A 27,393-nucleotide genomic window follows, 5' to 3' on the forward strand; every position below is an offset into this window, starting at 1 on the left:
ATAGATAGATAGATAGATAGATAATTTGCCCTCATGCTTTTAGGAGCAATACAGTTGACCATGGAACAACATGGGTTTAAACTTTGTAGGCTGACTTATAAATTGATTATTTTCTCCTCTGACATTTTTGAAACAGCAGGACCAAGCTCTCCTCTTCCTCTTCCTCCTCAGCCTGCTCAACATGAAGACAAGGATGAAGACCTTGATTATGATCCACTTCCACTTAATGAGCAGTAAATACAGTTTCTCTTCCTTAGAATTTTCTTAACATTCTCTTTACTCTAGCTTACTTTATTATGAGATTATAATTCATAATACATGTAACACACAAGGTGTGTGTTAACTTAAATCTTATGTTATTGATAAAGCTTCTGATCAACAGTAGGCTATTAGTAAAGTTTATGGGGGAGCCAAAGTTACCTGCACATTTTCAATTGGTTAGGGTGTTAGTTCCCCTAACTTCCACTTGTTCAAGAGTCAACCGTACTTGCTTAAATTTACCCAATATGTATCTTTTGTTTACTTATTATTTCTTACACCTTTTTTCTATATTCTGGGATCATTTTGTTTCAACTATGTATAACTTCAATTATATATTTTAGTGCTGGAAAGCTACTGACACATTCTGTAAGTATTTGATTGTCTGAAAATGTCTATATTTCTCCTTCATTTTTAAAACAGACATTCATTGGTCGTAGTACTCTAGTTTTGATTTTTTTTTAACATTTGAGGACATGTATTTGTTTTCTTATATTTCTTCTTTTCTGTTTAAAATTTAACTTTTAATCTCAGTTGCTTTGATGAAGGTAAATTTCTTTTTAAATTTTTTTCCCACCTGTGGCTGCTTTAAGTTTTTCTCTTTTTCTTTCCTGTTCCTCAGTGAGACTTCAATATGCCTAGTTATGGGCTTGTCTTCACATTTATCATGCATGGGATTTTTAGTAGTTCTTGATTATATGTGTCTGTTCAAAAATTATCTTTGGATCCCCTGTTAATTTGTTTCTATTACATATAACTTCTCTTAGATTTAGTGATATGTGGACTTATTTCTAGCCATATGTACACACACACACACCCACACACACACACAATTTTGTTTTAGGACTCCAACAGCAACTATGTTAGACTGTTACACATGTTCCATAGTCTCTTAAACTCCTTTAAATATTTTAATAATTTTTCTTTTGGTTTGTATATATTCTACTGAACAATAACTAATTATCTCTTTAGCCATGTTTAATTTTTGTTTTAATCCATTCACCAATTCAATATTTTAATTTATTACATTTTTCAATTTTAAAATCTCTTTTTGGTTCTTTTAATATACTTCAGTACTCTGCCAAAATTTTCATCTATCTTTTTATTCTCTAAGCATGTCAAGTATAGTTATTTAACATTTATGTGTAATATTTTCATTTACTGAAGCTCTTGTGATCCTAATTCTGCTACATATATCTATATTTTGGATTTAGAAATTTCTTAACTTCTGAAGTCTGGTAAATTTTTGTTGGATACTAGACTATATCTGTGTCTTCATGTGTATCTAGATATAACTGTATCTGCAATGGTATCTATATATATAAATAGGTATCTATATTTACATTTGTATCTATATTTATCATGTAAAGAAATAATTTGGAGCTCACTGTGATATTATCCTCCTTCTGGAAGAATTTAAATTTGATTTTGGCAGGATAGAACAAAAGCCCTGGTATTCCTATATCCTCTTAACCTTATCAAGTATTGAAATGATTTGGGACTGTACTTCAACCTTTCTTTTGGATCTAACAACATTCTTATTCTAAAAGTAGTCATGAATTCTATGACTTCCTGTTTGTTTATTTATCAAGACCTTTCTTAGATTTTGGCACTCATAATTTCTGAATATCTTCACATGTGTTTTCCTTGTCTAGATTTTCTAAACAAAAGACTTTAGTTATAAATAGTTTTTTCATTTGTGAGCGTTTGATTTTCACTTACTTACCCTTAGGTATGAACCTAATACCCTTAGGTATGAACCTAATCATTGGATAAGAGATTTCTTTTTAAAAGCACATAAGTGATTAGAATAGAAGAGAAAATGGAGTAAAAGTGCCCAATTTCGACTGGGTGTGGCGGCTCATGCCTGTTATCCCAGCACTTTGGGAGGCTGAGGCGAGCAGATCACCTGAGGTCAGGAGTTGGAGACCAGTCTGGCCAACATGGCAAAACCCCTTCTGTACTAAAAATACAAAAAAATTAGCCGGGTGTGGTGGTGGGCGCCTGTAATCCCAGCTACTCGGGAGGCTGAGGTAGTAGAATCGCTTGAACCCCAGAGGCAGAGGTTGCAGTGAGCCGAGATGGCACCACTGTACTCCAGCCTGAGCGACAGAGCAAGACTCTGTCAAAAAAAAAAAAAAAAAAAAAAAAAAAAAGTACCCTATCTCAAGACTGTTTTAGTAATTTGAATGACCGTATTTGTCATTACCACACCATATTAAATCACTTTGCATTGTAACTGTAACTGAGCTAAATTTCCTATCATTCCTTGAATACACAAAGATTTTCAGTCCTTTCTGCTTTGCTTATTGTGTCTAATCTTCCCAGATTTCTCTCCTCTGATATTTCTGTTTTTGCAAGTCAAAAATTTGCAGCTCGTTTAAGATATCATAGAATAAGTTTTCCCTCTACATTCCTTATCATCTTTGTGTCTCCATATTTTTACATTTAACATAACTTACATGTATAATAGATCGCTTTCTCTAACAGCTGTTGTCTAAAGGAATAATGAATGGGAATAGTTATCGAACATTGTTTGAACTCTTTTTTTGTTCTCAGCTTTAGGTTCCTTATTGAAATCTACTTATCGTCACACTTACCTTTTTCTGGAACTACTTTGCCTGAGAAAACAAAGAATGGTATCACAAAAAAGAGAAATAACATTTCCTTAATTTTATGCTCAGATGTGAATTAAATTATCGCTTCTGATGATATCAAAGGGTTATTATCTTCAGCTTTACTTAGTGTGAAACATTAATAAAAACCGAGGTGGAATATCAATCCTCCATTCAAGTTTCATGGTATCCCTTATTACACATATGTAGATAATTGAATCATATTGAATTCTCATCAGTGAGATGCAGGCATTTGATCATGATTACCAACAAATATTGGGTGACTTCAAAAGTTACTTCAAATCATTTTGGTTTGTCTTTAATTTTTCTTTTATGTGTACCTATAACCATATAGTTCTAAATTTTTTTCTCTGCAGATTCCTGATATCAACTAGTCTGCTACATTATACTTGTTGGCATAGACACAAGAATCCACATTTTGTAAGGGGATCAAGCTAATTCCTGATTCTGAGATTTTAATGAATAAAAGTCTGTATATTTAGTAGACTTCCACTACCTGTAGTTTGAGTAACAAAAATCTCTGAGACCCCCAAAAGTTTGTTTGAATCCCAAACTTCATAGGATTTTCAAACCTATTCCTATATATATATATACACACCAATTGTTACATAATAATCCCCTAATACATCACAACCAAAACCTAGCAATAAAAAACCACCACAAACATAGCTGAGTATGAGACCAATGGATTTATTGGATTAAAATGATTTGACTTTTTATAAATTATAGAAGAAAATCAAATAATACAAATTCTACTTTTAATGTGTACTTCAACATTTATTTTGAGCTAGTACTCTAATTACAGTTTTTCAGATGAAGCCTACCAGCCAGTATTTGGAGCCAAAGACAAACTGAGAACTTGATAATTAGAGAATAAGAGGCTAATTCTTTCTGTACATGATGAAGACAATAAAGGTTATGAGTAGAGGCATTAATGGCATTGGCCAACAAAATTAGCAATTTAAGAAGATGATCAATAATAGAAGCCTGATGCACAAGTTGGTCTGTAGCAAGAAGACTGGCAGCTCCTAAAAGCCAAGTAGGTTGGGCGGCAGAATCCAGAGCCATAGCCCAGGGAAGGGAAGCCACAGCCTCCATAACCTAGGGATCTGAAGCCACTGGACCCACAGCCCACTGAGTAGCAGCTCCTCGATCCATAGCCCAGGGAGCGGCAGCTGCTGGATCCAAAGCCTAGAGACCCAGAGTAAGTCGTCTGGCAGGGACTGCAGAGCAAGGAGGTTCTGGGGCGGTAGCAGGAGGTCTGGCAGGGGCTGGACTCCACAAAGGACGTCTCGCAGCTGGTGGGCTCCCAGCAGGTCTCCTGACGGCCCCTGTAGAGAGAGGAACCCAGCTGGCAGGTGCTGGGAGAGCAGAGGTCAGTGCCGGAGACCAGGTTGGTGGGATAGGAAAAGCCACAGGAGGAGGCTGGGTAGCGCAGGTAGCCGCCAAAGGAGCGGGAGGAGAAGTTTCCAGAGCAGCAGTTGTAGGACATGTTGACAGGAGATGTGAGTTCAGCTGAGTTACACTGAGAAGATTGAGTTTGGATGCCAGTCCTGGACAGGACCATTTATATACTTTCAGCCGTGGGTGTGGCACCTTACAAGGGTCATCCTTCACAAATTTGAGCTCCCACCTTTGCATATAAGTAACTTAGTAATCTTCTTTGTAATTGCAGTTAACTAACACCCTTCATCTTACGTTTATGGTAGAACTCATTTTGTTTTTACAGCTCTGCGTCAATGAAATACATTTATGTTTTAAATGCTATGACAATATGTGATTAATGCCTACTCCATTATGGCCAGGAAAACCCCTCGTATTTTCTCTGCCCGTGATTTATACATCCGCTCCTGTTTTGGCTGGGAAATTCTTTCTGTCTTGGGTGGGGATAGCAATGCATTCATATTTTTTGTTAATGGCCTAGAGGCAGAAATCTTATTGGTTCATACTCTCCAAAATAGTTTGCCATCTGTTATTTACTATAATCAGTGCTTGTAAGTCCAGTCTCGAGGGCCTATATAAAAGTAAGCCAAAGGAATTGAGAGATAACTAGACATACATATTATCTTGAACAATTTTTTTTAAAAATTAATATTTAGAAAAAAATCAAAACAAAAGCAAAAAATAAATAAACGAATAAAACAATATGGACTCGTGAAAAAAAGCAAAGTAGAAGACACTGCTGAAATGAGGTAGGAAACAAGTCAGAGTAGTCAGAACAGCAGAAGGATGCTCAGGACTGTCAGGGTTTGCAACTAATGGATAGATACTCCATCCTTAAAGCAAATCAAAATGCTTTCAAATAAACTTATTTGATGCCTTTTGTATGATGCATTCATATTTGTAAGTGTTCTGGAGCCTACCTGCCTACAACACCTCTAAACCCCCACTTCAAAATTTTGGATGCCTTCTGAGCATTTGCAGGGTAACATCAACTTCTGTGTTTTTCTCCCTTCTTGTGATACGTGACTCTGTCCCAGCCCTCTTTAAAGAGGTGGATTTAGGTTTTGTGGGTGTTGAAAAGTATAATTTGGAGATCCTCATTAAAAATACAATATTATGAATATAATGATAGATATCAACATGGATATTAACTTAGAATAAATACTCCCATAGTTAACAAAACCCAAGCTGTCACAAAATCAAGACAATAATATACCTTTATCATCATCCTCATCTATAACCTTTTTCTGCATTTTTTGGTTGCATAGTCAGTCTTTGATCATCTCTACATATGACAATGATTTTGTCAACATGATTTGCTGTAGAACAAATGGAAGTAAAATTCAGTGTTTCTTCTAGAAATAGTACATCAAAAATACTTGAATTATTTTTTATGACAGAAAAGTTTTTTTTTTTTTTAAACATTGCCCTTTGTTGTGAGCAATGCCACAGCTGTAACACCCTCTGTCATTTCTTTTCAGCAGGGCTTCAAGCCTGAGATTGTGTGCCTCTGATCCAGATGTCCCTGGTTCACCTCCCACCTGTGTCTGTTGGCAATGCAGGCTATTTGTATGGGGATCGGCTGCAAACAGCTGTGGATCCAGGGTTGTAGGGGTCTTCTAGTTTGTGGCAGAGCAGTGTCCTTGTTCCAGTCCTTCTACTTAAGAGGAAAACTTGCTAAGGCTTATAAGGTTGACACTGGGGACTAGATGTATTAGAAGTAGTGCAGGCAGCCCCGCAGATACACCCACAGCCTGAGGATGCTATGAGGGACTCCTAGTCCACAGCAGCTTAGCTGGAGCAGTGGGTTCCTCCCAGTCTCCCCGGGAGTGATAATAGAGCTTTGGAAAATGTCAGGCAAGAGAAGTACCCTCAACCTTACCCTTCATTACGCTATATCTGTCTCTGCCTCTGCTAACATGCCCTGCCCAAGATGTCTGAACATGTGCTCATGACAGTCTCTCAAAGACATCGGGGACTTACATGGAGTGCCTGGTCTCCCTCGGACACCTGTCAGGACAATGTCTCTCTCTGGGGCCGCAGCCTCACTTTTAGTAATTACATTGCTGTGTGTGTTGTTGCTGTTGTTTTTGTTGTCTTTGCTGCTGTTTAATCCCAAACCAAAACAGAAAACAAAATAAGAAAATGTCTGGTAGCTTTATTATGTTCTTTGGATATATGTTTTCTAACAATTCAAGACACAAATTCCCTGACGAATATACTCCAAAGTCCAAATATGTGAAGTCAGGGGCTCAAGAAGTATAAAGTCATGGCTTATGTCATGGAATTGCAAATCTAGTTAATAAAAAGGTAATAAAACTATACAACAGATACTAAAAGTATCAACTTTTTCTTAATGTAAATGTGTGTTTAATTGGAATTTTCTTTAGAACTCACTAGATAAAATTTGCGTAAGTCAAAAAAATGACAAAGAAGCTTCCCCCACATCAAACACTTACTTTTAAGAACTTTATCTTGCGATCTTCCAAATATCAAATTTTCTTTCTATAGGCTCTTGGCAGCTAGGAGAAAAGTCCTAGCCCACATGATGCTGTGAAGACCGTTTCTTTCTCAAATCTTCATTTTCCAAGGAACTTTTTGAAGATAACCATCCTATCACAACTAAGGGTAACTTTTTGTTAACTGGAAATAGGACCAGTGTTAATCAAATGAACAAAGTCAGCAAATGTTTTTATCAGGGCTCACCCTTATGACTGCACTCCCTGCTTTGCAATAGTGCCCTTCTCCTCCCCATGCATATCCTGCCCTCCTCAGTTAAAATAATAGACCACAAACTCACAGGTCCTTTGTCAAATCCAGCCCGCATAGGTTCGTTTACCTCACAAGTGCAGGCCCCCCTGGGCATTTTATTAAACTATAAATTAGTTGCTAATATTCAACCATCAAAAGATTTCACAAAAATTTGGATTTGTGATTTCTTTTTTTAAAAAATTCTGAAAGTCTGGTGATGCTGTATTTTCTCACTCACAGTTGGCTGGAACTGAAGACAATCTGCTCCATGGATGTGGGACATGCTTCTTATCATCCCCACAACTCTAACCACCCCTCTTGTCTCCCAGCTCTACAGCCACATTTCAGTTGTGAATACGCATCAAGCCTGCACTATTATTTTGTCGTGTTAGTTAATGTCTCTATCATAAGTGAGAGAATGTGAGATGAATTAAGAAGCTTTGGGTTTCAAGAAAATTTCTGAAAACTATATCCTCGTGTACTTGACAAATATTCTTTCATGTTTAATAGGAAAATACATCATGTCTGTGATGATGGATTAGAATATGAAGCATCAATCATCAAACAAATCACAAATCCACTGAACCACCTCACTTATATTTATGAGCTGCCTGCATCATGTACTGGCTTGAAACGATCTCCTCTGACTTCAAATACTTTATAAGCCAGCAGAATTTGAGTTGGTTTTTATATGCTGGGCAAATGCTGAAATCAGTGTTGTCTAACTTCTGAATATGCAACAGAATGAACAATAGGTCATTTTAGGACATGCAAATAAACCAACAAATAATTAATAAAAAACAGATGATTAAACTTCTCCTAAGGCTGCCTCATTCGTGATTCTGATGTACCACCATTTTTGGAAATTACTCCCTTAAATTGAAAGGTTAATATCTAGCCAGGAGCCCATAGGAGATCCTCATAGCCCTGTGAAATCATACTGCATGCCTGACCACCGTAACCTCCTCTGGACACGGCTCGTCTGTCCAAAACTATAAAGTACATTAAAGATAGAGGAAAGGTAATCTATTTTCTCCTTGTACTATTGTAATTTGATTGTAATGTGCAGTTTTTGATAATAATATGCTGTCATCTCTTTTCATGCTATTGCAAAGATGTAATAGCCATTACAAATGTTCTCATTCAAGAATGCTGAAGATGGATTTAGTGGCATTAATATCCATCCTGCAAGATGGAACATCTTAGAGTTTGAACAGAGGCCATGTCACTACCCAGTGACACTGTACAGATGGTCGCATGATGACTAGTAATGACTCCTTTCACCATAAATACCAGGGCAAATAGTGATTTTGACAGGCTATGACAGCTGAAACTGGGAGGCAGAAGAAAAAGGGCTTTCAGTTAGAAATCAAATGAATGGCATGATGAATATGCCTGTAGCACAGAAACAGTCCCTAGCATATAGTAGGCACGCCATAGATAGACGTTGATAGAATGAAAAGGGAAGTTAGGCATGCAGATGTCTTATATGAAATCAAGCATCTCAGAAGCCTATCTAAATGGTAACTATTTTGCCTTTGTTCATTCTTTGATTTGGCAGCTGAGTGAAAGTTGGCTATATCTATTAATAGATTTGGAAGCTTTTTCACTCAGAAATAGGCAGCCTCAACAGTGGATCAGATACAAACCACGGGCTGGCCTTTGTCTAGCTGGAATCAAATCCTAGCCTAGTGGGGAAAAAAGCGAGATAAGGGGGAAAGAGAACATGCTAGAAGACATGTGTGTAAGCACCCTTCCTCCTCTGCCATTTTTGAAATGAGGAAAGTTCCTTTATCCCCCTCGCAGGGCATGTAATAGGGTGTGGCTCACTTCTTCCATGCCCCACAGCTTAAACCCCTAGGGGGGACCATGCAGACCAGCAGGTTGTGGGGAGTGTGGGCTCGGACCTCATGGCGGCATCTAGGGTTGAGTGTTTGCAGCTCCCAAAGCCCCAGTGGGCATATGTTACAGTCGGCTCTTTCGGCTTAGCTAAGTTAATCAGCTCAGACCGTCTGCCTTATCACAAGGACAAAAGACTTTCTGTATCTCAGGGTTCTTGCCCTAGTGTACCAGAAAAATCAGATCACATGTGGGCTTGGAGGATTAGTGCAAGGTTTTATTGAATGGTGGAAGCAGTTCTCAGCAGATGGATGGGGAGCTAGAAGGGGGTTGGAGTGGGAAGGTGGTTTTCCCCTGGAGTCGGGTGGTTCAGAGGCTGGACTCTCTTCTGACAATCCTCAGCCAAATTTCCCTTGGCATTCCACGGTTGATGGCCTGCCAGTGTCTGTCAGTGTGTTCTTCTGCTGGTGTTGTTCCACTTGACGTCCAGCTGCCTTTGTATTTGCCTGATAGGGTCTCGGGGTTTTCATAGGCCAAGGATGGGGACATTGTGAGCCAGGGTGGTCTTGGAAAATGCAACAGTTGAGCATGAAAACAGGAGTGCCTGTCCTCACTTAGGTCTGCGGGCACAGGCCCTACCCAGCACTTCCCTGCCCCCTTCCCTGTCACTTTGAAGAAGTCTGGCCTCAACCTGATTTTGGATGTCACCATTGTCTCCCTGCTTCCCTTCTATTTAAAGTCTTTGCTGGAGATTGAAGGAGTGACAAAATAACATAAAGAAGGCAATTCCGTATTTACTCAGCATTTCTTCATCTAACCTCTGGAAGGTATCATAGGATTGGGTGAGATTTCTGTTCATGAACTCCCTTTATTCCTGAAGGGAAAACAAACAAACAAACAGTTATGGATAAGGAAGATGTAGATACGAGAGTAGGAAAAAAGGAAACAAAAGGAGGAGGCTATTGCAAGTTGCTTCCACATTTTCAGAGCTCTAGAAGTAGAGGATATTTGAGGTTCCTCTGTGTCCTAGGATTGCGCACTTTTTTTTTTTTTTTGAGATGTAGTTTCACTCCTGTTGCCCAGACTGGAGTGCAATGCCACGATCTTGGCTCACTGCAACCCCTGCCTCCTGGGTTCAAGCAATTCTCCACCTCAGCCTCCCGAGTGGCTGAGATTACAGGTGCCCGCCACCATACCTGGCTAATTTTTGTATTTTTAGTAGAGACAGGGTTTCACCATGTTGACCAGGCTGGTCTCAAATTCCTGACCTCAGATAATCCACCCGCTTCAGCCTACCAAAGTGCTGGGATTATAGACATGAGCCATTGTGCCCTGCCTGGCTTGTGCACTCTCGAAAGAAAATAAAGCAAAATCAAGTGAAGATTCCTAGATAGGACCCTTAGTCCTTCTCAGTTGGCTGAGCTCTGTGGTGGGTGGATGATTAGAGACACAGACATGGTAGAGGTAAAGTACCCCAGTATCTCTTGGGAACAACTGGAAAGAGCCCCTATGTTTGAAAAACTTCCAAAGTTCTTGTTTTGCTTTTCTCCCTTACTAGTATTATAAACTGCTTACCTCTCTTTGTTCATTTTCCATTTCAGTGCTGAAATCCTATGATGCTAAGATTTGGTTGTGGCAATATCGTTGGTGCCCAGAGAGTATTCCTTTGCAATTTCTGTCCCATTCCAAGTGGATTGAGGCTTTCATGAAGGTGGTTAAAGAGCATTAGGATGTAGTTGAGCCTAATTATTCCTGGGGAAGTGTTATACACAGAGTTCCTTCTTTCTTTTTCATTATTTTCCTTGATATTAAATTTTTCACCTACCGTCATTCCAGGATTTGATTAATTTTTAAAGACTTGGGATTTAAAACAAGGGACAAATAAGGTAATCTCAGGTCATTGTGGAATGGAGTATATTTGACCACTTAGAATCTTAAACCCTGATGATTTTAAGAAATGCTGTTCAAAATGTAGATGTCAGAATCCCACCAGCCCAGAGAGTAGTTCTAGGGTGGGGGCCTGCCATTGCAATTGTGGGACAGTGAAATGTAGAAGCTCAGCATGCATTGTGCTGTCAGAACACTTTGCCTGCAAACCCTGATGCTGCCCTTTCCAGCACTGCCTCGCTTTGCTCATTGTGTGGTTGTGAAAATGAACTGGGATAATATAAATAGATAAATAGAGATACTGGAACATAAATAACCAGAGTACTGCCAGCTGGTTAGTAAATCTCTGCTGAAATAACAAAAGAAACCCTTGCCAGGTGATGCTGAGGTATCAGATTTGAGAACCACGGCTGGAAATAGTTTTAAGTATGTTTTTGTGCTTCGAGTCATTCTTTGGCTTAAGAACAAAATGTTCAGGATTAAATGAGAAATTTGGAATTTCAAACTCTATACTTATTACAAAATAAAAACATAACGCCTGCAACACAGTATTGAAAGCACTGTTTTAAATCTTTATGGAACCAGTCAGCTTTTCAAAAGTCAGTGATCAGTGACCTAACTATACAATTTAGTTTCATGTCCCTATGGTGTGTTTCTTCTTCATTTACGCTTCTTCTCTAATTTGTCTTATTTTTTTATTTCCATCGATCTTTTTTTTACTTTATCCCTGTTCCATTCTCTATATTTTCCCTTTCTTTATGCTTATTTTAAGCACCCCTTTTCTTGGTTTGGTTTTCTAAAGTGGGAATAATTTCAAACTGAGGAAGTGTTTCTTTTTGTTCCATCAATTAAATAGCATTGCTTTTCTATTTATTGGTTGAATAAAGTTGACTCTCCTCTACGTTTGTTTCCAAAAGTAGTTGAGCATTTTTATTCATTTCTCTTACAATGTTCTGAATCTAATTGGTTTTATTGGTGCTTTATTTAATTTTACACTATAAATCATTGAAAACTTTCCAGGTTCTAGTTTACATTTTAAAATCTCGGCATTATAATGCCTTTTTAATTGAATATTCTCAAGTGGTAAACAATTCCAAGATGATTTGCAATAATGGCCCTAATGAAACTTTTTTACAACCATACGCATCTGGCCTCAGAGCTATTAGTCTATTGTTACTTTAGGACACCCTAGCTTTGCACAATACCCCATCTTAATTTACCAGACCGGAAGAACTTGGAAGATAGGGATAAAGTCTATTCCTCAATTACTGACTTGCAATGGACTTTCAGTAATGTTTATTAAAAAGATGAATACAGGTATTTTTAGTGTGAACTTTATTAATTTTATTTGTTGACAACAGAAAATATATGATTATAATTTCATGAACTATGAGATTTTGCTGCCTGATTCCTTGGAAAACAGTCATAAAGGGCATGGCATCTGGTCACCATGAGATGGCAGGAAATGGGAGGTGGCAGGGGGCCCTGCCAGGTTGCATGGTAATTATTGGCAATGAAAATAGCTATCGTCATCCTTAAAATAAGAAAGGAATGATCTGTGTCTCTTAAGCACATGAATAAAACATATTCAGCCATGTCTGCAGGGGCAAATCAATTTTATTTTAATTAGATAACTAGTGAAACTGCAAAGGACTTTTTGAATACCAGGATGTTTTCTCCCTACACCAGTGGTCAAGGGTATATAAAGTTCTTTAGGAGAAAATTTGTTAGAATTCCTTATTAAATGCAAGGAAAACTGAAGTCAGGAAACAATAGCTAATTGAAATTCTATAGTACGCATTTTTTTTTTTTTTTTACTTTTAGCGATGGCCTGTCTCCTGTTATGCGAGTTGAATTTTGTCCTCCCATGAGATTTGTATTTTAAAGTGTTAACCCCCTGCACCTCAGAACATAACCTTATTTGGTGATAGAGCCTTTATAGAGACAGGCAAGTGAAAGTGAGGTCACTGGGGTGGGCCCAATTCATTCATATAGCTAGTGTCTACATAAAAAGGGGAAATACAGAGGCAGAGACAGACACACACAAAGGGAAGATAACGTGAAGACACACAAGGAGAAGACCATTCAGGACCATTTAGGGAGATGGCCATTTGGGGAGAAGTATCCAAGAAAGAGGCCTAGAACAGATGCTTTCCTCACACCCCTCAGAAAGACCCACCTGCCAATACCTTCATCTCAGCCTTCCAGCCTCCAGGACTGTAAGACAACACATTCCTACTAAGTCACTAAATTTGTGGTACTTTGTAATGGCAGCCCAAGCAGACTTATATATCCACCATCTGTCAAACGGAATTCCCCCCAACTCAGGAATTGAGTGGCCACAGGGACCTCCTTCACTCAGTGTCTACCATGTTTCTCCTGGTCAGCAAAGAACATGCCAGCCATCCTGTGCCCTCTTATGGACACCCTTCATCAGCCTGTCCAAAGGACTGGGCTTTGAGCATTGGGCTGTGGACTCTGCAGTTTTCAGCCTCTGTGGATGTGGGACCTCCCTTGTCCCAGATGATGGGCTGGGTTTCTGTCACACTCATAATTGCTCCTCCAGGAGAAGTCAGTCACCTTATTCCCAATCAATTTGTGGTCACAGGTCTAAAGAGCAGCATGTTGCCTTTCTAGACTCTCATAAATTTTTCCCTAACTTTGTTACTAAAGAGATTCTAGATTTCCTAACTCATAAACTGCTTATTCATTTCCAAAATATGAGGTCTTCAAAAGCCATCTTCAAGAACTTAGCTGAAGCTTTTTAATATACCAGTGACCTATGCTACAGCTAGAAATCTGCAAGTTGTTACTCCTGAAAGTATCTCTCTTCTCCCCCTTTCATTATCTCCCTTCTCTCTCCTCTTTCCCCTCTCTGCCTCTTCCTTTCTTGGAATACATTTTATGTTTCATATTTTCTCGATCCTCTTTTTTCCAAAGTGTCTCCCCAAAATAGAAGTGTTCCAGCTTCTTTAAAATCATCCTCCTGAGTTAACACAGAAATCAGGTTTTTGTTTTTACTTATTTTTGTGTGTTTTATATGCTTCTAGTAAGTTTCCTCTGGCATGAAAATCCACTGGTCCTCTTTGGGAAGGCCATTTAACTGTAAGACATAGCATCTCTGGAGACTATTCAAGGCAAGTGCCCAGATATTGAAATCACTGCAATAGCTTCATTCTTAATTAGCTCTCCTATTTAATTTATTTTCTTCTCTTGGTCTCTATCCAAACATGGAGCCACAAAAAGATATTTTTTAAGTCTGAATAGTGATTAGCTTTTCTCCATCCCTTGTGTGATAAATCAGAGTATAACTTAAGAAATGTGTTGAGAAAAGTTCTTTCTTCTGTGCTAGCTGTTCCACTTGAGACCTAAGTGTTATCTCAAATAAGCAGAATCCAAATTCAACCTAAAGTTAGAATACAGTTCTTGCCATCCTGAAATAGATTTCAGCCTCCTGAAAGAGTCAGAATTTAGGACAATTTGAGAGAGGATTTTATACTAATAACTTAGACTGCTGTGAACTCATAAACTTCATTTTTTCCTTCATTTATGCATTTATATGTCAACTCAGCTGATCAAAATGAATAATGCCTATTATGCTTTAAAAATCTCATACTTAGAAGAGTAAATGAAATAAATAAAATAAGTGAATGAATGAAATGAATGAAATTTGCAGTAAGACAAACCTAAACTTGAGCATAATTCTATCATTTATGAGAGGTGACCTTAAAGTTATTCAGATTTGTTGGTCTCTGTTTCAACACCTAGAAAATGTGAATGGTAATAACATATATTTCTTTGGAGAATTAAATGAGACTACATATGTACAATTTCTGCTAGGGCCATTGGACACATGTTGGTTCTGCTACTTTCCAACCCTTCCATCTAGCTGCCACGTTGCTCTGTATCTCTTTGTTTTCATCTCTCTGTATCCAGGAAGTCCTCTTGGACTAAACTTCCTCAACTTCTTAATGTCGTGTCTGTGATTTCTCCTCTATGGGCTTACTTTTTGATTTTTCATAGTCCTGGTCTTGTCTTTTTAGAGTTTTTATGCTCATGTCTACCTTCCTATGGCATCTAAACTAGAAATTACCGTGAAATGATAAGAAGGGTCAACTTTCAGAAAAGTGTGACGAAATTGACAAATATATTTGAACCAATGGGATTTGTCAGAGAAAAGTTAGAAAAAACTTCACGGAGGAAACATGTTTTGAGGTGGATTTTCAAGTTCAACTCTTTGGAGTTCAGTTGAATTGAGATAGGAAAGATAAAGACTTTCTAAGAGGTTACGATATCAGGGTGAAAGTGTTTTTGTCATTTCTTTAAGGGGACATAGAATATTTTTTGTATCCATGAAGTCTAGGGTGATGGCATAAAGCTGTAGTAGATCTCGGTTATTGGGTAAATCATGCCTAGACATCAATCTAATTAAAATTTATTTTCACCAGAATTGAAAAACTGGAGCCAAAACAGATCTCTAAACATGCTTTAACCCCTAAATATTTTAGTATTTCCCACTTTGCTCGTCTAATATTTCTTTATTCTTTACCCTGCTGCCTTCAATCCTTCATTCTCCATCCACCCAACCATCATCTCCCATCTTTTGTGTTACTGAGCAGTACATGCAAAGGTTAAGAGGAGAGACTCAAGTAAAACTATAACACTACATAATTTCTGCTATTGCAGCTCATCTGTAAGAAGGATATAAAAATTATTACAGATTTACTATGAGTTAAATACTATAACTTATGTGCCATGAATAATACTTAGCACAATGCCTGGCTAAATGCTTTAAATGCACATAAAATGTTTTTCAATGTTATCTACTACTATTTTTTATAATTGAGATTCCTCATTGTGTTCTTAAATTAAGCATTAGACCCTCTAATCCATTTTGCCTGATTTTTTTTAAAAAAAGAACTAGGAATGCTTTTAGGTATGTTTCTAGCTCCAAAGAACTCTCTAGAGTTTCACACCACTAGAATGAGTTAATTTTTGTTAGTTCAGTGATACTAATGTTCACAAATGCAGTGAATTTAATTCATATACTATAGCACAGTTCACAAAAGCTTTAAGTGAACAAATACATCTTAACAAATGTGGTTTTCTATAACATGGATTACATCACATGTTCCAAAGTGAAGAGTTCTCAAAACTATTATAGTAAATATATCAAAATATAGAAAATCAATTTGTACTTTTTGGTAAATGAATTTAGACAGAGCCTCACCACTATGATGAGGTGTAGAGTATTTCATAGACTTAGCTTACATTTAATAGCACTGTTTTATATATTTTTTCTAATATTTTTTCTAATCCATATAAATAAGACTAATGTCTTTCTCTGATGGTGTTTTACCTTTTCAAAGACCTGAATTAAGAGCTTCTTATTTTTTCCCCTTTTTAGTGCTGTCAATATATTAAAGCTTATGATTTTAAATATAGCTTAATCTTGGATGAATGATATTAAAATATCTCCAAGTTCCATATTATTAACTTTATTGAAACAAAATGAAGACATGATAAATTAGCAAAAGGAGTAAATACTAGAATGACAAATAATTATCTTTCTGATGAAATAACTGTTTGCTAATACTTTAATGCCTGATTTGCTGACACTGATTAAAGCCTTAATGAATAACCACTCACAATGGTTACCTTTAGTGTGTCAGCTTAGCAAGGCTATGGTACCCAGTAGTTTGTCAAACACCAGTGTAGATGTTGTTGTGAAGGTATTTTTTACATGTGACTAACATTTAAAACAGTAAACTTTGAGGAAAGCAGATAGCCCTTCATAATAGGGGGGTATACCTCCTCCTATTTGTTGAAGGGGCCCTAACAATAAAGACTGAAGTTTCCTGAGGAAGAAGGGATTCTCAAGACTGCAACATAGAAACTCTGCCTGAGTGTCCCACTTACAGCACTGTGAATTCAGACTCAAGACTGCGTCATCAACTCTTGCTAACTCTTACCTGAATTTCCAGCCTGCTGGCCTAATTTGCAGATTTTAGGGTTGTCAGCCCCCACAGTTGCATGAATGAGTTCCTTAAAATAAATATCTCTCTTTCTTTGTACACAAACACACATATTATACACACACACACACACACGCACACACACCCTATTGGTTCTGTTTCTTTGGAGGACCCTGACTAAAACCTTCTGCAAGAAATAGCTGACTTTTTCGCTATTAACTATCAATATCTGTTTCACCAATTGATCATGTGTTTCTTGAATCTCACTGCAACTTTACAGGGTAGGACAACCTAGCAAAAAACAAAACTAAACAACAGTGTAGTCATATAGAAACTCATTGTGGAAACTGAATTATAAGAACTTGATTTTCACCTTCAAGTCACAGAATTCTGCAATTGTTAGGACTTAAAGCAGCCATCTAGTCCTACCTCTGGCATATGTAAGAGCTAAAACAACTTGCTGTAATTCAGTGTTGTTTCCATTTTAATACACGAAAACTCATCTCTATTAATGTAAGAGATCAGACATTATAATCAGTGGTTTCTGACACTAACATTTACTTGGTAGGTTTAGTAACATCTAATTCTTATGTCTTATGTTAAATATGTCTGTGCTTTGCTCAGTTCCCAATGAGACTCTGTTTCTGTTATGATGTAGTGCTGAATTAGAATGAACACACAAGCAAAAAGCAAGGAACATAGAAGTTCACTATGTTACTGACTCCCTCTCTAGCCCTGTAAATTTTTCTTTTTTTTGCTAGATTATGTGCATCTTTGACAATTTTCAAGATGGAGAGAGATTTGAATACTAAGTTTTGAAAACAAAAGAGAAGTTGAATATTTCCCAATCTTCTTAGAAGAATCTGTAGTGCTTATAAACTGAAAAGCAAACTGACAAAGATTGAGGATGTCTACTAGCCTACATCAGTTAAGTGGTCCATCTAGCACTCAGGCGACAAACTTCACAAGTGCAAGGAGAAAAACTTGTCACCACATTCTGTCACGTCAGTAACACACTGCCAAGCAAGACACTGAGATCAAGTCAGGTAGGGAAGTGGCCATGCATGTCCATGCAAAATGATGGAGAGAAGAGAACTAGGGCATCTGTTCAAATAGAACATGTATTATAATTGGAGGCTGTGAAGAATCTTGTTATTCAAAAGGTGTTTGGTTTCTTTAACGTATTTTTAATAAAGATACATGATAATATTTTATTCACATGAACTGTACAAAAAGACAAGTATAGTCCTGTGGCAGAAATTATTAACATAGAAACAAAACAAAATAGGGTGAAATAATAAGTATGACATTGTTGCTTTCATCTCTTCTTGGTTCAGTTTATGTCCAAGAAAATATAAATGAACTTGCCTTACTTTCTGGCCAGGGTGCCACTAGCAATGGCTTATGTTATTCCTATGGTTGAAAGACAGGTTGTCACTATTTCTGATATGTCTATCAATCAAGCAGATTGATACAACCACTGTTGCTGGATCCTGAGATCACTTACAGCAATACCACAGATTAAATGAAAAAATTTCTTAACAGGCAAAACCTAACAGAGCTCACTCAAAAATACCTGGACAGCCTGACTAGCCCTGGATCTATAAAATAAATTAAATTAAGAGTAAAAAAATTCTAACACTGAAAATTCCAAGATAAGATGGTGTATTAGACTGTTTTTGTGCTTCTCATCACGACATACCTGAGGTTGGGTAATTTATAAAGAAAAAGAGGTTTAATGGACTCACAGTTCCAAGTGGCTGGGGAGTCCTCACAATCATGGTGGAAGGTAAAAGACATGTTTTACATGGAGGCAGGTGAGAGAGAGTGAGGGACAAGTAAAAAGGAAAACCCCTTATAAAACCGTCAGATCTCCTGACACTTATTTAATACCATAAGAACAGTATGGGGAAAACCATCCCCATGATTCAATTATCTCTCACTGGGTCCCTTTCACAATACATGGGAATTATGGGAGCTATAATTCAAGATGATATTTTGGTGGGAACACAGCCAAACCACATTATTTTATCCCTGGCCCCTCCCAAATCTCATGTCTTCACATTTCAAAACCAATCATGCCTTCCCAGCAGTTCCCCAAAGTCTTAACTCATTTCAGCATTAACTCAAAAGTCCGCAGTCCAAAGTCTCATCTGAGACAATGCAGATCCCTTATGCCTATGAGCCTATAAAATCAAAAGCAAGTTAGTTACTTCCTAAATACAATGGGGGTACAAGCATTGAGTAAATACAGCTTTTCCAAACGGTAGAAATTGTCCCAAACAAAGAAGCTATAGGCCCTGTGCAAGTCTGAAATCCAGCAGGGCAGTCAAATCTTAAAGCTCCAAAATGATCTCCTTTGATTCCATGTCTCACATCCAGGTCACACTGATGCAAGAGGTAGGTTCCTGTCATCTTGCGCTGCTCTGTCCCTGTGGCTTTGCAGGGTACAGCACACCCTCCTCATTGGTTTCACATGCTGGGGTTGACTGACTGTGGCTTTTCCAGGCACATCGTGCTAGGTGTTGGTGGATCTACCATTCTGGGGTTGGAGGACAGTGGCTCTCCTCTCACAGCTCCACTAGGCAGTGCCCCAGTGGAGACTCTGTGTGGGGACTCACACCCACATTTCCCTTCTGCACTGCCATAGCAGAGGTTCTTCATGAGGGCTCCACCCCTGCACTACAACTCTGCCTGGACATCCAGGCATTTGCATACATCCTCTGAAATCAAGGTGAAGGCTCCCAAAGCTCAATTCTTGACTTCTGCATATCCACAGGCTCCATACCACTTGGAAGCTCCCAAAGCTTGGGGTTTGCACCTTCTGAAGCCATACCCTGAGCTGTACCTTGGCTTCTTTTAGCCATGGGTGGAGTAGCTAGGACACAGGGCACCAATTCCCTTGGCTGCACAGAGCAGGGGACCCTGGACCTGGCCCATGAAAACATGTTCCCTTTCTTGGCCTCTGGCCCTGTGATGAGAGGGTCTGCCTCAAAGGTCTCAGACATAGCCTGGAGACATTTTCCCCATTGTCTTGATGTGATGGTTAATACTGATTGTCAACTTGATTGAATTGAAGGAGGCAACGTGTTGATCCTGGGTATGTCTGTGAGGGTGTTGCCAAAGGAGATTAACATTTGAGTCAGTGGGGATGGAAAGGCAGACTCACCCTTAATCTGGGTGGGCACCATCTAATCAGCTGCCAGCTCAGCTAGAATATAAAGCAGGCAGAAAAAAATGAAAAGACTAGACTGGCCTAGACTCCCAGCCTACATCTTTCTCCCATGCTGAATGCTTCCTGCCCTCGAACACCAAACTCCAAGCTCTTCAGTTTTGGGACTTGGACTGGCTTTCCTTGTTCCTCAGCTTGCAGATGGCCTATGGTGGGACCTTTGATCATGTGAGTTAATACTTAATAAACTCCCAAATTATATATATAATGTATATATATGTGTATATATATAATATTGTATATATATGTGTATATATAAAATTTTATATATACACAATATTATATTTTGGTGGTAACACAGACATATATACATATGTATCTCCTATTAATTCTGTCCCTCTGGAGAACCCTGACTAATAAACTTGGTGATTAATATTTAGCTCTTTGTTACTTATGCAACTTTCTGCAGCTGGCTTTAATTTCTTCTCAGAAAATGGGTTTTTCTTTACTATTGGATCGTCAGGCTGCAAATTTTTCAAACCTTTATGCTGTTTGACTTTTAAAACTGAATGCCTTTAACAATACCCAAGTCACCTCTTGAATGGTTTGCTGCTTAGACGTTTCTTCTGTCAGATACCCAGAATCATCTCCCTCAAGTTCAAAGTTCCATGAATCTCTAGGGCAGGGGAAAAATGCTGCCAGTCTCTTTGCTAAAACATAACGAGAGTCACCTTTACTCCAGTTCCCAACAAGTTCCTCATCTCCATCTGAGACCACCTCAACCTGAATTTCATTGTTAACATTTTGGTCAAAGCCATTCAACAAGTCTCTAGAGAGTTCCAAACCTTCCCACATTTTCCTGTTGTCTTTTACACACTCCAAAGTGTTCCAACCTCTGCCTGTTACTTAGTTCCAAAGTCACTTCCACATTTTCAGATATCTTTACAGCAGCACACCACTCTACTGGTACTGATTTACTGTATAATTCCATTTTCACACTGCTGATAAAGACATACCAAAGACTGGGTAATTTGTAAAGAAAAAGAGGTTTAATGGACTTACAGTTCCACATTAGTAGAGGGGGTCTCACAATCATGGCAGAAGACGAAAGGCATGTCTCACATTGTGGCAGGCAGAGAGAATGAGAGCCAAGCAAAAAGGAAAACCCCTCATAAAACCATCAGATCTCATGAGTTATTCACTACCAGCATAACAGTATGGGGAAAACCTCCCTTGTGTTTCAGTTATCTCCCACTAGGTCCCTCCCACAACAATGGGAGCTACAATTCAAGATGAGATTTGGGTGGGGATATCACCAAAGCATATCAGATGGTTTCAATGGCAAATCATTCAAAATAGTTGAAAAAATTAAGTCTACATAAAATCTTTCAGAAACATAAAGTATAAAAAACACACAAACTCATCTTATGAGGTCAATATTATTTTAATACAGATCCATACAAGGACATTACAATGATGGAAAATTACAAACCAATATCTCTCATAAGCAGAGTCACAATAATCCTAAAACAATCTATAAATCTAATCCAGCAATGTATTAAAAGTATAATGCATCATGATCAAGGAGATTTTCCCCAGGAATGCAAAGTTGGTTTGACATTTAAAATTAACCAATGCAAGTTGATTGCATCAACAGGAAAAAGAAAAAAACTCTACAGTCATTTCAATAAATGCATAAAATACCCTTTGGAAATAATGAACATGTCCTCATGACAAGAGCTTTCAACAAACATGTTTTAGAAGAGAACATTCACAGTTTGATAATAGGCAACTGCAGGAAACCTATAGCTGGAAACATTTAATTTTACTCACTGATGAAAGACTGAATGCTACTTCCACTTAAGATGAGGGACAAGACAAAGATTTTGCTTTGATTGCTTCTATTCAACAGTGTACTGGAGGTTCTACCTAGCCAAAAAACATTTAAAAAAAAAAAGTCATACATATTTTTTAGGAAGAAATTATATTGTATTTATTTGCAGATGACATTAGCATGTATACAATATATGAATTTATTTCATATGAAAATATAAAATAATTTACAAATATCTGATAAGACTAATAAGTGAATTAATAAGACTGTAAGATATGAGATCAATATACAGAAAAAAATAGAATTCTGTATAAAGTGATAAATAGAAATTTCCATTTAAACTAGCACCAAAACATAAAATAGTTATGAATCTAGCAAAACATATGCAGGATTGCAGAGTTTAGCTATAATGAAAACTACAGAGTTTAAGTAAAATGAGAACTACAATAGTATAATGAAAACTACAAAACTGAGAGACATTAAAGAATGTCTAAGTAAATGAGGAGATACAGCATGCTCAGAGAACAGAAAACTCATTGCTTTTAAGATACTATTTCTCTCCAAATTGACTGTAGATTTGACATAATCCCAGTAAAAATCATATTGGGATTTTATTTGTAGAAATTGGCAAACTTATTTGAAAATGTATATAAAAATGCAAAAGGAGTCAAATTGTCCATTTTGAAAATAAAGTACAAAGTTTGAGGATTCAAAATCTGATTTCAAGGTTTACCATAAAGCTATAATAATGAAGACACTGTGGTATTGGCCTAAGGATAGGCATATAGATTAATGGAACAGAAGCATGACTCCAGAAGTAAATTTATATAAATAAGATTAATTGACTTTTGAGAAAGGAGTCATAATGATTCAATGGGAAAGGACAGTCTTTTCAACCAGTTGCTCCAGGACGGTTGGACATTCATAGGAAAATTGAAATACAAAAGCAAAATACACACACACATACGTACGTACATATATATAGAGAGACCCAAAGTCTGCATGATATACCAAGAGATTTTCAGCTAAATTTGTCTTCATCAAAATTAAAAACATCTGTTTCCAAAGACTTTAATAAGAAAATGAAATTAAAAGTCAAAGAAAATTACTTTTGATAGAGTCACAGACTGGAAGAAAATATTGGGAATAATAATAATACACACAGTGCTGTTGAGACTGTGAAACAAGCAAGATTTTCATACATTGCTATTGGAATGCAAAATGGTATAGCCACTGAGGAGAATAGTTTGTCAGTTTTTTATAATGTTTTTATGCAGTTACTTAAAGATACTGCCTGAAAATTGAAAACATATGGTATTAATTTTTTTATGCCTTAAAGGCCTGAAAAAAGGAAAAAAAGATTTAATCGACTCGTAGTTCTGCATGGCTGAAGAGGCCTCTGGAAACTTACAATCATAGCAGAAGGTAAAAGGGAAGCAAGGCACGTCTTACATGGTGGCAAGAGAGAGAGAGCACACAGGAGCACCTACCACTTGTAAAACCACCAGCTCTCTTGAGGAGTTCCTCACTATCACAAGATCATCATGGTGGAAACCACCCCCTTGATCCAATCACCCCCCACCAGGTCCCTTCCTCAACATGTGGGGATTACAATTCAAGATGAGATTTGGGTGGGGCCACAGGGCCAAACTACATCATTCTGCCCTTGGCTTCTCCCAAATCTCATGTCCTTTTCACATTTCAAAACCAATCATGCCTTCCTAACAGTCCCACAAAGTCTTAACTTATTCCAGAATTAACCCCAAAGTCCAAGTCCAAAGTCTCATCTGAGACAAGGCAAGTGCTTTCTGCCTATGAGCCTATAAATAAAAAACAATTTAGTTACTTCCAAGATACAGTGGGGGTACAGGCATTGGGTAAATGTTCACATTCCAAGAGGGAGAAATTGGCCAGAACAAAAAGGCTACAGACCCCATGTAGTGCAGTCATTAATTATTAAAGCTCCAAAATAATCTCCTTTGAAGTCATGTCCCACATCCAGGACACACTGATGCAAGGGGTGGGCTCCTAATGACTTGGGCAGCTTCACTCCTGTGACTCTGCAGGGTATAGTCCTCATGGCTGCTTTCACAGGCTGGCATTGAGTGTCTGTGGCTTTTCCAAGTGCACAATGCAAGCTGTTGGTGAATCTACATTTCTGGGGTCTGGAGGATGGTGACCTTCTCATGGCTCCACCAGACAGTGATCCAGTGGGGACTCTGTGTGGGGGCTATTACCCCACAGTTCCCTTCTGCACTGCCCTAGCAGAGGTTCTCCATGAGGGCTCTGCCCCTGCAGCTGACTATTGCTTGGACATCCAGGCATTTCCATATATCCTCTGAAATTTAGACAGAGGTTCCCAAACCTCAACTTTTGTTACAGAAAATGGATATTCCTTTTCTGTCACATGGTCAGGCTGCAAATTTTCCAAATCTTTATGCTCTACTTTTTAAAATAAGTTCCAACTTTAAACCATATCTTTATGAACACACATAACTGAATGCTTTCAGAATAAGCCAGGTCACATGTTGAATGTTCTGCTGCTTAGAAATGTCTTCCACCAGATACCCTAAATCATCTCTCTCAAGTTCAAAGTTCCATAGATCTCTAGAGCAGGGGAAAAATGCCACTAGCTTCTTTGCTAAAGCATAGCAAGAGTGACTTTTGCTCCAGTTCCCAATAAATTCCTCATCTCCATCTGAGACCACCTCAGCATGGACTTCATTGTCCACATCACTATCAGCATTTTGGTCAAAACCATTCAACAAGTCTCTAGGAAGTTCCAAACTTTCCACATCTTCCTGTCTTCTTCTAAGCCCTCCAAACTGTTCCAACCTCTACCTGTTACCCAGTTCCAATGTCACTTCCATATTTTCAGTTTATTTTTATAGCAGTACCCAACTCTGCTGGTACCAATTCTCTGTATTAGTCTGTTTTCACACTGCTATGAAGATACTACATAAGACTGGGTGATTTATAAAGAACATGGTTTAATTGACTCACGGTTCCTTATGGTTGGAGAGGCATCAGGAAATTTACGTCATGGTGGAAGGTGAAGGGGAAGCAAGGTACATGTTACATGGTGGCAGAAGAGAGAGTACACACAGGGGAAACTGGGACTTTTAAAACCATCAGACCTCATGAGAAATCCCTCACTCTCATGAGAACAGCATGGGGGAAACCATCCTCATGATCCAATCACCTCCCACCAGGTCCCTTCCTCCACATGTGTGGATTAGAATTAGAGATGAGATTTGAATGGGCACACAGAGCCAAACCATATTACACATGTCCACAATATTATCTGTATGTGAATGTTTATAGCAGTTTTATCCATAGTAACTCCAGACTCAAAATCATCTAAATATCCATTTTCTAGTGTATAGCATGTATACAATGAAGTACCACTTGGCAATAAAAGGAAATGAATGACGGGAATATGCAACAACATGGATGAATCTCAAAAGCATTATGCTCTGTGAAGGAAGTTAAACACAGAAGACAACATAATGTATAAGTCCATTTATCATGCAGTTCAAAAAATAAGACTATAGGAACAGAAATTTAAATATTGGGGAAGCAGATTGATCCAAAGGAGCACAGGAGAATTTCTAGAAATAATGGAAACACTCTATCTCAATCAATTGGTGATAACATGACTATAAGTTTGTCATCACTCACTGAACTGGGAAGCCGAGGCAGGAAGATTGCATGAGGCCAGGAGTTTAAGACTAAACTGGACAACACAGTGAGAATCTGCCTCTATAAAAAAAAAAAAAGAAAAAAAATTAGCTAGGAGTCGTGGTGTGCACTTGTAGTCCTAACCACTCAGGAGGCTGAGGCAGGAGAATCACTTGAGCTTAGGAGTTTGAGGCTACAGTGAGCTATGATCACACTACTGCACTCTGGCCTGGGCAGCAAAGCAAGCCCTTGCCCCCTCCACCAAAAAAAAGAACAGAAAGGAAAAAACTCATTGAACTGTACATCTAAAAATGGTGAATTTCATTTTATGGGAACTGTATATCCATAGATCTGACTTCAAACAAATAGTCAAACAACTGACCAGAGGAATATATTAGCAACATATGAAAGACAAAGGCATACAAAAAGAAGGCGCAAATATCTCTAAAAATACATTTGAAAGAATGAAAGACTCCGTAGAATAATGGCTAAAAGATAACCAAATATGAGAAACTAAAACAGGTCTGGGTTATACAGCTAAGTGATGGAGCCAGGATTCAAACTGTGCCAGCCTAAATCCAAGAGCCTTGATCCTAACTACCGTGCTAAAATTGAAATTTTGTATGTCCAGCAATTGCATCTAAATATATATGTTCCAGAAGCCCTAGACAGTGGGTACAAGGGCCTATACAGAAGTATATTTCTTGTCATGTGGTTTGTGACAGTAAAAAATCAAGGGAGATATATCAATAAAATATTTTTTATACAGTAGAATTCTATAAATTTGTAACAAGGAATAAACTAGCAACTAGTGTATCATAGCAACATGGTTATTTGCATAAAGTCTGACAATGGTGTCAGTATCGCACTTCAAATCTCATCTCTGCTACTAACTACATGGGTTACTTTGGGCAAGTAACTCAACCTGTTTGTGTCTCAACTTCTCATCTATAAAATATGTACCGTATAGAATTATTATGAGGATTAAGTGAGTTAATATTTGTGATAAAGTGCTGAGACCAGTGCCTGGCATTTAAAAGTGCTACTGTAGTGCTGATGAATACACAAATATATAAATGTCAACTTGGATATGTTTTAGATATTTTTATTTAAATATATTTAATATAAAAAGAAAGGTACAGAGATATATATGTATATGTATCCAATAAGATGACATTATTGTAACTTAAAACAACAATAAATGGTATAAAACGATAAATATATGTATAGACAATTTCCTGGAATGTTATGCAAAAATGAATGCATTATTCTGATGCCTTTGGAAAGATGTGAAGAAGAATCAGACTGAGAGACTGGCCCACAAGGGGTCTCTCTCTAAGGTAGTGAATAGAATGGTGGTTACCATAGGCTTGCAAGGGTAGTGGAAAGAAGGACAGAGAGGTGTTGGTTAATGGGTGCAAAACATAGTTAGATATCTATATCTATATATATCTATATATATAAGATCTAGTGTTCAGTAACACAGTAGGGCAACTGTGATTAACAATAATGTATTGCATATTTCAAAATAACTAGAAAAGTAGATTTGGAATGTTCTCAATGCAAAAAATGATAAATGTTTAAGGTGATGGATATGCCAGTTACCAGATTTGATCATTATACATCGTGTGCCTGTATCAAAATATCACATGTACCCCATAAATATGTACAACTGTCATGTATCCATAAACATTTAAAATAAAAAAGAGAAAGATGAACGCAAATCTGACAACGTGGTGACAATTGTGAGTTTAGGCATCCAGAAAACTACTCTAGAATTTCCTTTAATTTTCTATGTTTTCAGTAAATGCAAGGGTAAGGTCTCAGAAGAGATAAGAAGAACCAAGAGGTGTGTAAGTAGAGCTGTTTATAAACCTTTTGTTTGTCGCCCAGACTGGAGTGCAGTGGCATGATCTT

The 27,393-nt window shown here is 37.8% G+C and overlaps 2 protein-coding genes across 2 annotated transcripts in view; one reads left to right on the top strand and one right to left on the bottom strand.

Annotated features, from left to right (window-relative positions):
* Positions 1-27,393, top strand: part of TIAM1 (TIAM Rac1 associated GEF 1) — a 1,375,699-nt gene that overhangs the window by 1,294,447 nt on the left and 53,859 nt on the right. The gene's annotated exons all lie outside the window — the stretch shown is intronic.
* On the bottom strand, positions 3,651-4,488 carry LOC126951699 (keratin-associated protein 13-1). The gene has a single exon (XM_050786064.1). It carries the CDS (start codon positions 4,459-4,461, stop codon positions 3,868-3,870), a length of 594 nt encoding a protein of 197 aa, XP_050642021.1. The 5' UTR covers positions 4,462-4,488; the 3' UTR covers positions 3,651-3,867.

This window comes from Macaca thibetana, chromosome 3, assembly GCF_024542745.1.
Source record: "Macaca thibetana thibetana isolate TM-01 chromosome 3, ASM2454274v1, whole genome shotgun sequence".
NCBI lineage: Eukaryota > Metazoa > Chordata > Mammalia > Primates > Cercopithecidae > Macaca > Macaca thibetana.